General features: G+C 43.4%; 1 protein-coding gene across 5 annotated transcripts in view; it reads right to left on the bottom strand.

The window, feature by feature from the left end:
• Positions 1-12,362, bottom strand: part of NCOA2 (nuclear receptor coactivator 2) — a 290,146-nt gene that overhangs the window by 5,179 nt on the left and 272,605 nt on the right. For all 5 annotated transcript variants that reach the window (XM_053660857.1, XM_053660858.1, XM_053660855.1 and 2 more), the window contains 6 exons: positions 11,868-12,146; positions 10,999-11,076; positions 9,427-9,661; positions 8,423-8,600; positions 7,665-7,863; positions 5,469-5,558 (listed from right to left, as the gene is read on the bottom strand). In XM_053660857.1, the coding sequence (XP_053516832.1) occupies positions 5,469-5,558; positions 7,665-7,863; positions 8,423-8,600; positions 9,427-9,661; positions 10,999-11,076; positions 11,868-12,146 (1,059 nt within the window). The remainder of the gene's footprint in view (positions 1-5,468; positions 5,559-7,664; positions 7,864-8,422; positions 8,601-9,426; positions 9,662-10,998; positions 11,077-11,867; positions 12,147-12,362) is intronic.

Here is a 12,362-nt window from a genome sequence, read left to right as displayed (position 1 = left end):
GTTTAGAAGCACAATTTATTTATTTTTAAATACTTTATAAAAATATACTTTACTGATTATGCTATTAGAGTTGGCCCAATTTTCCCCCTGCTCCCCTTCACCTGGTACCCCCTTTCACTCCAGCATCCCCTCTTAGTTCATGTCCATGAGTCATGCATGTAATTGGCTTCTTCATTTCCTATTCTTAACGTTCCTGTCTATTTTGCTCCTACCAATCACACTTCTTCATCCCTGCACCTTTTCCTTCATTCTCTCCCATCCCCCTCCCATCTGATAATCCTCCAAATGATCTCTAGATCCATAATTCTGCTCCTGTTCTGGTTGTTTGTGTAGTTAGGGGAAGGAGAAAGGAAGAGAAACATCAATGTGTGGTTGCCTTTCATGCACCCCCCACTGCGGACCTGGCCTGCAACCCAGGCATGTGCCCTGACTGGGAATTGAACCGGCAACCTTTCGGTTCACAGGCCAGCTCTCAAACCACTGAGTCAGCAGCCAGGGCAGCTTGTTTGTAATTTTCTTTAGATTCAGTTGTTGACAGTTGTGAGTTTGTTGTCATTTTAATGTTCATAGTTTTAATTTTACTCTTTTTCTAAGTTCCTTTAACATTTCATGTAATAATGGCTTGGTGATGAACTTCTTCAGCTCTACTTTGTCTGGGAAGCACTTTATCTTCCCTTCAATTCTAAATGACAGTTTTGCTGGATAGAGTAATCTAGGTTGTGAATACTTCTTTCCAGTCCCTTCTTGCCTGCAAAGTTTCTTTTGAGAAATCGATTGACAGTCTTATGGGAACTCCTTTATAGGTAACTCTCTGCTTTTCTCTTGCTGCTTTTAAGATTCTCTCTTTATCTTTAACCTTTGGTATGTTAACTATGATGTGTCTTGACATGGGCCTCTTTGTGCTTCCTGGACTCGTATGTCTAATTTCTGTTGCCAACTTAGGTAAATTTTCTTTCATAATTTTTTCAAATAAATTTTCAGTATCTTGCTCTTGCTCTTCTCCTTCTGGAATCCCTATGATTCGGATGTTGGCACATTTGGAGATGTCCCAGAGGCTTGTTTTACTCTTCTCATTTTTTTGAATTCTTCTTTCTTCATTCTGTTGTAGTTGAATGTTTATTTCTTCCTTATGTTCTAAATTATTGATTTGAATCTTGGCTTCCTCCTCCACTCACTGTTGGTTCCCTGTAGATTTTTCTCTATTTTACTCAGTGTTAACCTTTATTTCTTCCTTTATGTTGTTGCCATACTCAATGAGTTCTCTGAGCATCCTGATCACCAGTGCTCTGAACTCTGCACCTGATAGGCTGGTTATCTCCATTTCATTTAGTTCTTTTTCTGGAGTTTTGTTCTGGTCTTTCATTTCAGCCCTATTTCTTGGTCTCCTCAAGTTAGCAGCCTCCCTGTGTTTGCTCCTGTGTATTAGGTAGAGCTGCTTTGACTTCCTGTCTTAGTAGTGTGACCTACTGTAGAAAAGGCACCTGTATATTGTGTGGAGCAGAGCCTTAAGTAATCACCATGGTGGGGCAATCTGCTTCACTACTTTGTGGCTCTGTGTGGGGGGAGGCCCTGAAGAGGGGACAGTGCTGCTGCCTGGCTTCTGGAGGTTTGCCCAGCACGCACCCCACTTCCAGTCACTTCACCCACCTGTGCATATGCAACTGCCACCTGTTGTTCAGGTACTGAATCCCAGAATGGGTGGGTTTGCTATGTTCTAAGACCATGTGGGCCCTTTAAGGGGAGTCTCCTGAAAATCCAGCAGTTTCTTCCACTGCCGCAAACCCCACTAGTTTTTACAGCCGGAAATTATGGGGATTTACCTTCAGAGTGCTAGAATCCTGAACTGTGCAGTCTGGCCTAGGGCTGGGCTCCCTCGCTCCCAAGGTATCCCTCTCAATTTTCATCCACACTGGTGACCGTGGGACTGTCCGTTCTGCAGCCTCTGCCTCCCCACGCCACATCACATTTCCTTGCCGCTCCACCCGTCTCTGTGTTTTTACTCCTACCCATCTGGATGAATGTGGCTTCCTTAAACCCTTGCTTGTCAGACTTCCATACAGTTCAATTTTCTGACAGTTCTGGGTATTACCTGTTTTGAGGTTTAGCTGTAATTCTCCCTGTGGTTGCACGAGGAGGTGAAGCCTGTCTACCTATGCCTCCAGCTTGACCAGAAGTCTGGAGGAACATTTTAACTGAGAAGTGTATACATCCTTAAAAACTTTAAGGCAGTATTCTTTAACACAAACAGACACTGATAAGCAGCTCTGAGCTGGAATGAGGTCAGTGACAGACCGCTGAGTGTGGCCTGTCACGGCCAACATGCGTGGCGTCCCAGCTGTGCCATGCAGTAGGAAGTCATTGACCCTTCTGTACCTAATATGTCTTAGGGCTGTTGTGAGGATTAAACAAAATGATGTACACAATGTGTCTACATAGTTCCTGGGACATACTAAGTGCTCGGTAAATGTCACCATCATTAGCATCATCACCAACTCAAAGTTGATCCTAGTGTCCATGACACTAGTAAATATAAGTAATCACAATTATACTTTATATACAAGAGCCATGAGGCCAAGCAGTAAACTCAATTTGAATATGTTTAAATATTTAAATATAAAGGAATGCACTAACTCCTATAATGGAAAGAATCTTCTGGTTAAATAAAATACCTGCCTTTATCTACATAGTTTTTTGGCAATTAAGTCCACAGTTGTATATACAAGCTCTGCTTAAAGCAAGGTACAGTTTGATCTCCATTTCAAGATAAATGGAACATAGATTCAATTAATAGTGAATCACAGTAGGTCCTAGTTCAACAAATTGAACCCAATTACCTATACAAAATCTGAAAAGAGGTCCTTGATTTGCCACAGCGTGGAGCACATCAGAGCAACACAGGGGATGAGGTGCCTGAAGCCCTCTGTGCTCACGTCAGTAGCATGGTGAGATGTGCAGAGTGGTGACCCATTATTACTCATGGATTAGAGGGGATACACTGCACATACACTCTCTGACCTTAACACTCAGCATAAACAGAGCACAGATGGATGAGCACAGATGGATAAGCCCAATTCAAGAGGCGACTGGAAAAAACACAAAGAAAGTGAGAGGGGTATGAAGGGCCGGGGTCAGATGATGACCAGAGAACTCTCACCGTGGTTCCTGAAAGGTGCCTTTGATGAAGACAGCATCCCGTGTTACTGAAGTTGTTTTTTGTGATCTTAACAATAATCATTCCACTCCAGTTTTACCGGGCACCCATCAGGCAGCTGGACGTGTGTGAAGGTAAACACCTTGGTTCTCGGGGCGCACCCTGCCTGATGCTCACCTCTCTCCCACACCCGCCTGGTGGGTTAGTTGAGTCTGGGAGGTCCGTGCCTCTCCCTGCCTTCCTCTGGTGCTGTTCAGGGTGATCCTCCTCTCCTGTGATATAGTCTACTACTTATTAGCTGGGTGACCTTGGATAGATGACCTAATCCTCAGATTCACTCTTCTCATCTAAAAATGTTGGGAGACGTGCAGGGGGTGGGGAGTGTAAGGGGCTAAATGGCAACAGAAAAAAATACACTAAAAAATTTCAGAGGCCTAGTGTTAGAGACCACAGGCACATCCCCTGTCTTCTTTTAGAGGGTTCTTCCCTCCCAAGATTAAGCACCCAATGCCTGAGGCCAAGGGCTCTTCTATTGGAGCTGAATTATGTGTCTTTCTCTTCCCTTGGGGATCCTTTATAGGAGAGACGGTAATGGCACCAAAGAAGGAAATACCTGTTCCTTTTCGGCCTTCTCCAATGCTACCCGTGGAAAACCCTTAGGAAAACCTTACAAGGCTGCACTGTCCCTGCTGGGAGGTGGGCAGCAGAGTACAGGGGCAAAGAGTGAACCCCAAGCTCAGCCTGCCTGGTCCACGCCTTGCTGGTGCAGGACCACAGGGGCAGGGCTTTAAACCCCCCCAAATTATACTTCTGCCACATATCTGTGCTGCAGTTTAAATGAGGTAATTGAAATAAAGCCTAGCAGAGAATTAGGGTTGCAGTAAATGCTCAATACACATTGGTATTTCCGTAATTTGTAAAAAAGACTGTGACCACCCAAGTGTTTTGCTTTCCACGCGGCAAGTCTTTTCCTTTTGGTGGTAACACAGCAGTGGGAGGATACAAGGTAAGTGAGCTGCGGGGCCAGTGGAAGACAGGAGGGAAAGACCGGGCTGCTGGCCTGGCCCAGGCAGTGACTCTGGCCTGTGCTGGTGCACGGCCACACGGAAAGGTGAGGGAGGTCTGGTGGATTCAGAGAGGGAAATTACATCTGGCCCCCAAACACAGCCCCGCTCCAGAGAGATGATGTGCTCACGGGTTAAGCTTCCTGGTGCTTTTGGGGTTCACCTGGGCTGTCCTCTGTGGAAGCCTCATTGTTACTAGTGTCACCATTCCTCTGGGATGTGCACCCAGGTTCCAAGCCTCTACTTTCTGCGCAAAATCCGTCACTGGGCTATACGGCCACCACCTGTGGAGACGCTGCCGAGATGCTGTGGAGACTTGGACCCGGCATCTGGGGAGGTGCCAGCCCCCCTAGGGGCCTTCAAACCTCAGTCGTGGGCACATTTATAGTCTAAACACATGGTCAGTATAAAATACATTCCATTTTCTGTTTGACTTACTGTATCAGTATGTTAACCATGTAGGTGAGTTGTGTACCTGCACACAGATAACATCTACCAGACTCCCACCCACAGGCCTCTCTGCCGGGCATGACCGTGGTTCTCTGAACAAGAGACACTACACAGAGAAAGTTCATACTCTATGTTATCAAAACTGATGTTACTGCTCTTTACACTTGAATGATAATCTCAACAAAACCATCCAAGATTCACTTTTTTTGGTAGGACATTCAACACCAATTCTACATTTTCTCCACTAAGAGAGAACTTCTAACGTACCGAGTTACCTAGTGCTCGTGTATCTAAGGTTTTAGGGCCCCACAGGCCCAGGTGTCACAGAGCCTTCCTACAACAGAGCTCCTGCTGGGCACACAACTCGGCTGGGCTCTAAGTACTGACTATTCTACTGTTTCAAGGTTTGGTTGAACCTGGTAACACTACTGTCCTTTGAACAAGTGTCTAAGGTAGTGAGGAAAAGATATATAAGATTGTTTCCTGAAGAAAATGGAATATAGACAAATACTTAGAAAGCAAAAATAATTTAAATGGGTTGCTCTAACATGACAAATGCATTGCCACTTTATATTTTGTTTTGCTATAATATCATTCCGGGACAAAATTAGTGTTCTTAATTTATACAATACCATCAGCTTAAACAAATAATTATTCACACAAAACCACTGTAAGTAGATACAATTAGAAGATATTTTAAAAGATCACTAGCATTATAACTATCTTCAAGCTACCTGCTAATTTTGGCCTATAAAACATTCATGCTCACTTAACCCTGTTCACACGTCTTCACTGTTTCTTACCCGTGATGCGTCTCCCTCCTGCTTAATCATATCCATTCCAGGCAGCTGGTTTGGGAAAAGGCTGCCTCCCCTCAGAGCAGGATCATTAACCTGAGGGCAACAAGATAGGACAGGGGCTGTTTTTAGTGGGAAGTCCACAAGTGCAGTGGGGAACAACCCAGGACCTTCCTCCTGTTGGGTTTTTTTTTTTTAAATATTTTTTATTTATTTATCTTTAGAGGGGAAGGGAAGGAGAGAGGGAGAGAAACATCAATGTATGGTTGCCTTTCGTGGGTCCCCTGCTGGGAACTGGCCTGCAGGGAACTGGTCTGCAACCCAGGCATGTGCCCTGACTGGGAATCGAACTGAGATCGTGTGGTTCACAGGCCCGTGCTCAATCCACTGAGCTACACCAGCCAGGGCCCTCCTGTTGGTTTTTGCCAGTAAAATGCAGGGAAAGATGACCACATAAAAATGGCTATATCCCTCTATCTTTCCTGTCATGTATATATGTTGGGAAAAGCAGGGGGAATCATGAAAATAAATATTTGTAATATACTAGCTGTCTTCAAATTAAATTTTATTTGCATTCTATATAGAAATTCCACAGAGACGATCATATTAGAAACATTTTCATGTCATATAACATGTTCATTTTTGGGGGCTAAAGTAGACCAATGACTCATATTTGGGACATTGAAGTCATCTGAGAGGCTCTTCATATCCCTGTTACTAGGCAAATTATTGATTAGCAAGAACAGTGTGAATACCCAAAACAGGGCTGAATTTGTGACATTTTCCATGGCTAAGTGAACTATTCATTAGCATTTCTACATCTTTTGCAAGTTTCAAAGTGAATCTACAAATGCTGATAGAGAGCTGATTCTGTTATAAGATACACTCTGCTGTGTTTTTTTGGGTTTCCAAAATAATTGATATGTGAAAGGCTGAAATCTGTGTAACCATTTTAAAACAATCCGAACGACTAAAAATGCACCAATTTACAGATGCGCAGGTTAAGACTGATGTTAGATTAGACCATCTCAACAGCCCTCACTATGTACACTTTTCCTAGAAAGCAAACGAAGAGCCACTAGTGGCCCTTGTTTGTCGAAAATTCAACATGAGCACTACATTTTCTCCATCGAAAAGATAAAATCCTATATTATTATTACTCATAAAAATACAACTTTCTTAAACTGAAAGGGACTTTAAATTTTCTCATACACCATTACAGATTTTTTATTAACATCATGTTACAAAACACTGAGGCACTGCAAAACTCAGTAAATTTTCAGTAAACTGTGGTTAACCAATGTCAGAATTAAACAGATCTAAATCGAACTTCCAGTCTTTCACCATTCCCACACCTGTGATCTACCTGTGCTCTCAATGGCGTATTGTCTACGCTACTTAAACTTTCTTTGCTCAGTTTCTCAGTATAAGAAAGAAGATTCAGGGTCCTTGCCACATCCATACTTTGGATGAACTACTGAGGTAGTAGAATGCCAAGCCTTTGGTGCCCTTTAAAAGTAAGATCCTCTATAAACAGAATTTGAAAATTATTAACCAGTATCTTTACTCCTGGATCAGCCCAGCATGGATTTTTGAGTCCCGCTCTGGCTCAAAGATAGCAGGTACTTTGAGTCTCTTTCCCACCAGTAGAGCTGGTATATACTTAGGGTGGTAGAATTTTCTCAACATTAGTCACCATAATATAGCACCATTAAAAAAATTAACAAAAAAAATCACAGTATCCACATCTGAAGTTGATAAAAAAGTAAATTTTGGATCATCTGCGTCAATCTCCCCGCATAAAGGAAGTCTTGTTAAAGTTAATTGGATGGCAGGTAGTTTGGCCTGTGATTCATCTGGTTTTACAGTTAGAAAAAAAATCAATTATTAAACTATAAGTCCAAATAAAGCTATTTAAAAAAGCATATTCGCCATTCCATGTTTACAGGTTCATATTAGCTGTTGCTAAATTCCCCAAGTAAGAGGAAAATTTAAATGACCAGAAAGTTAAGAAATGTTTTGAAAGATGCTTGAGCAGCCAGGAATCCTTGCATGTGCATTCCGTCATTAACAAGTATTCCTATACAGTGTGCACTAACGCAGGTGGGAAAACACTCTTCAAAATAAATGTGGGAGTTCACAGCAGATGCTGAGTACATGGAAAGTTGTAACTGGAGGACGCAGGCTCCCTGAGGTGCTCACCTGCTCGGGACCCATGGAGGACAGCCCCGACGTAGGCACGGAGGTCACTGAGGTCATGCTGATCTGTCCTGTCATCTGGTTCATGTTGCTCATCCCACCTGTGTTGGTCGCCATGGATACATTGATGTTCATATTATTATTGTACATGCTGGTGTTTGCTTGCTGCCCAAAGTGTGGTGGGGACTGTTGTGAAAACATGCTAGAATGCAATGAAGACATGTAAATGTTAGTGCCCTCGTGCAAATAGGCAGGCAGCTTTGAGCACTTGTTTCCAAGGAACTGACTTCAGAATAAATAAAACTAGGGTGAGAAAGCCCAGGGTGGGACAGCCAGGAGGTGCTGAGGTCAGGAACAACAGGACCTGAAGTGGTCAATGGAGTTGTAGGGACAACCACAGCCCTGTGAAGGTCTGGAAGTCTGTTTCCCCACCTTTGTGTCTGTACCGGACAAGCTTATTGTTTGCTTTTGTTACGCATACTAATAAGTACAGCTTCCAGCGCACTGCCTTCCTCAGCAGTTTCTACCATAAATTGGTGGGGTGCTACCCTCTTAGGGAAGTTCCTTTTACTTCCAAGGAGAAGATTTTACGCTAAGCTTCTTCAAATTCTGGTGACTTCTGCCCTAGAAAAAGTAAGCTGGTTTACTTAGCAGTTTCCTTGACAATGCTTTCTTATGCAAAGAAGTTAAAAGAGACTCGTGGTCTACAGCAAGTTCCCTGGTGATCATTTATATCAAAAAGACACAGAAACACAGCGCACCTGTTTCCAGCCATGTTCCCCTGCGCCCATCCGTTCATGTCAGAGGAGGCCTGGTAGGCTGGGTTGGCCTGGGGCTGCTGCAGCATGGGGCTCTGGGTGTGTGCCATTCTGGGTGACATCAGAGGGCTCTGGGGCGTGGTGGCCCCAGTAAAACCAGGATCAGGTTGCTGACTTAGTCCTTAAAAAAAGAAAAAAAAACAAAAACCAAAACAGAAGTCCATAGGAGATTGTTAGCTTTATCATAGAGACTCGGGAAAAAAAAAAAAGAATGTTCAAATTAAATACATGTAGAAAATTACTTTAAAATACCTGATCATGTACTGGTTAATTACATGTACTTTAAAGATTCCAAGCTGGGATAAAATGCACGAAGAAAAAAATCTCCATGTCTCAATTCTCTACAGTAATTACACTAGACGCCATTTAACCACCGCAACAAATCAATATGAAGAAAACTAAGGGGTCTTCCTTTGTCGTTTCTATATAGCATTTCTCAAGAATTATCTATTCATTAAAGATTTGGTGTAATCTTTAAAGTTTTTATTTTTGAATGTTGTAGAATGTCTCTAATATTTACATTTATACATGTCTTTCAACATTTTGTATATATCTATTGATTTGTTGAGTCAGACTCAGAGGTTTTCAACTATAAATATATACATATCCACCTATGTTTATAGACATGGACATAAACACACAAATTCATACACACTCACACACACAACTGGTGCACAATACATGCACCCTTACTTTGGTCATTCTTAAAGTAAGACCTGCACTCAGAGAAAAGGTGGTACCTGAGCTGAGAGACTGGAAGGTACTGTGCTGGACTTGGGGACTCCTGACGGGCCCCAACTGTCCTCCCAGGTTTCCTATCATTCCCTGGTTAGCCAGAGTCAGCTGGGAGCCATGCAAAGAGCTGTGAGAGAGGAGCTGTGACCCAGAACTGGGGGACACCGGGGAGAAAGGACTGGAGAAAGGTGGTGGGGGTGTGAGTCCAGTACCGTAGTTTGGAGGAAATGGAAACTGCTGTGCATTTGCTTGAGGGATCCGGGGGTTGCTCATGGCTGCGGGCATACCACTGGGAGCCACCATGCTTGATGTCATGTTCAACCCTTGACCTCTCATCATCAAAGTTCTTTGCTGAACTTGCTGTTGCTGATGCATTTGCCTCTGTCGGAGATGCTGGTTCAGGATTTCCCTCTGCCTCTGGGCCAGCATCTGTGCATTAATCGGTGCCTGAAATGGGAGCAATTCAGGACAGAAAACATTGAGGGCAGACACAGAGTAAAAAACGAACTGTGTATTAGAAATAGGAGAAGAATGGCAGTCTCGTGCAAAACTATTTAGAAAATAAGTGTACATGGAAAGAACATTTTAGAGTTGAACAACTGACAGATGAGAATAAGAGCCTTTAAATTCCACAGATAGGTTGATTATTTCAAAACACTGCAGTGACGTACATGGGTTAAGTTCAATGTTAATACCAATTAAACTGTGGCTTGTGGTGAGAGGACAGTTAACTGCAGGGCTTCACAGTAACTCCAGTCCCATCTATAAGACTCTGATATAAACTTTAAGGATGGCAGTTAGAGTCCCATTCAAGGGGCATTCAAGTCCAAAAGGAATCTAAATCACTGTGCCAAAAGGTGCATGAAGTACTTCAGAAAAGGTTGAGCAGAGGCAGGGAGAGAGAGGGGCACACAGGGAGGGATGGGCGAAGTGAAGAGACACCTCCGCTGCCAGCAAGCGGTACAAGGGTGTTTATGAGCCCAACTGATACAGAGCAGATCCTCATCACTTGTGGATTCCTGATCTGTGAACTCGTTCGCTCACTAATCAATATTCACAGCACCACTGTCATTTATGGACAAGTGCAGAGTGGCGGAGAATCAGACACCTCCTGTGCACATTCCCTCCTGACTCCGCCTTCTTGTTTCCGCCCCCATACTGCAAACAATCGTCCTTTTTGTGCACTATTCAGTTCCACAGTTGTCACACTGTTGTACTTTTGGTTGGTGATTCTCCAGTTTAAAAGGGCTCCTGAGAACAGTGCTGAAGGGCTGTGTAGTGATCCCAAGCACAAGAGGCTGGATTTGCCTTATAGAGAAAATATGTGTTACATGAGTTATAGGTTAATAAACTGGTTGTGAGTTTAATGTTAATGAATCAACTTAAGTATGTTGTTTTCATATGGAAACACACCCCAAACAGGGTTATATAGTGCTAGGTTGCTGAAAATGTCACGACCAGAGGCTTGTAGGAGCCTAACCCCTTACTTCTTCTAGAAGCAGTGAGTGGTTCAGTATCTGCTTATTCTGTGCCTGCAGTAACTGTATGGAACACAATACGTGTGAATGATGAGACTCAACTGTACCCGGTCATAACAATGCAGTGGTTAGGAGGAACACTGAAAGTGACAGACTAGATAGACAACTGAATGACATTACAAATCCACTGTGTTCATCTGGATCTTATGGAGTCTAAGTTACTTTATGGGGGGCATCAAAGAGGGAGAAATCCCACCAAAGAGTCAGTTGGGTACAGGGAAAGCTGATGGCTGGTCTGCTCCTTACCTGCGTTGGTACTCCAGGCCGCAGAGTCAAGTTCACATTTGAAACATTGCTGATTTGATTCATAAGGGGCTGGCGATTCTAAATGGATAGACAAAGGAATCAGTACATTTTAAAAACACAATGTTTTGTTTCAAATCATCTTCCTAAAAAAAAAAATCACCCTCCTAACCCACCATCTGCATGCTGTTACATCATAAAACACCATGGTTTGCAGCTGAATTTCTGTAAAAGCTAGTTTTGAATGAGGTATCTCACTGCTTATAACTGGAAAATTATTTTGGACTGTTTGGAAAACATACTGTTTGCAAGGGAGGAGAATGCTCAGAAGAGGCCAAGAGGAAAACTAGAGAAAGGCAGGTGCTCATCACTCACGGTCATGAAAGGAGACCTGAGAGCCTGCAACATCATCACTTGCCGTAGTATAGAGGTCTACCCCGGCTTGTTGCTAATAGTGACTATTTTTGTCCTGAGATAGGACTCATGACGGGAGCAACCAGTATCCTGAGTGTTAGCTTTGGGCTGGAAACTGCTAGATCTCTTAAATGTGTATGTATTTCCCTGTTCTGTACAATAAGCCCATTTTACAGAATGAAAATTAAGGCTCAGAGAGAGCTTAAGATTAGATCATTAATAAATAATAGAGTTAGAATATAAAAGGATAGCTACTTGGTACTGGAGTGGGGTTAGTAGAGGAGAAAAAAAGATAGAAGTAGAAAGGAGTATGAAAATTGTGGGATCATCTTAGGGAAGTTTCCACTCCCTTAGAAAGCATGGAATGAGATTTACTGTAATCTACATGATTTTTGCACCATGTGGCATTGGTCTTCCCCAACCCCCCCCCCCCCACCAGGTACCTATGGAGAACGTACCTGCTGTGCTTGGAGGCGATGCTGCAGTTGAAGTCTCAGCTGATTAGGCTGGTTCTGCACCAGGCCCGTGGGCCTGAGGCCAGGTCTGGGCTGCATGCGGAGTGTGGCATAGCCAGGCCGCTGCCCCATGCTGTGGAAGTTGGGGTCTTGCATGGGAGAATAGCTTCCCTGGGCCATCTGTGCCTGAGACGCGTACTGCTGTGGGAAAACAGGTGCCTTCTGCTCCAGCATCATGTTAGAATCCTGACTCGAGAACTGGTCTGGATCTACTGCTTGGCTCTGAAGAAAAAGTCCCCAAGGAATAAACAAATAAGACACTAAAAACAGCAGAGGAAATATAAAGCTGGCCTCTCCCACTGTCAGAGATTTGAAGCTTTTCATACCATACTTACTACAGAAAGGCACTTTTAGTTTGACTTCACTTTTCTTCCTAGGAAAGTCTCCTTCTTCAACAGATCCAGTTTTGTGAGGAAGGAAGCAGGGGTTGTGCCTGAT

The sequence above is a fragment of the Artibeus jamaicensis genome, unplaced genomic scaffold (genome assembly GCF_021234435.1).
Source record: "Artibeus jamaicensis isolate MK-2021 breed Jamaican fruit bat unplaced genomic scaffold, CSHL_Jam_final scaffold_916, whole genome shotgun sequence".
Lineage (NCBI taxonomy): Eukaryota > Metazoa > Chordata > Mammalia > Chiroptera > Phyllostomidae > Artibeus > Artibeus jamaicensis.
Note: the sequence above shows the minus strand (reverse complement) of the source record. Positions and strands in the feature narration are given on the sequence as shown.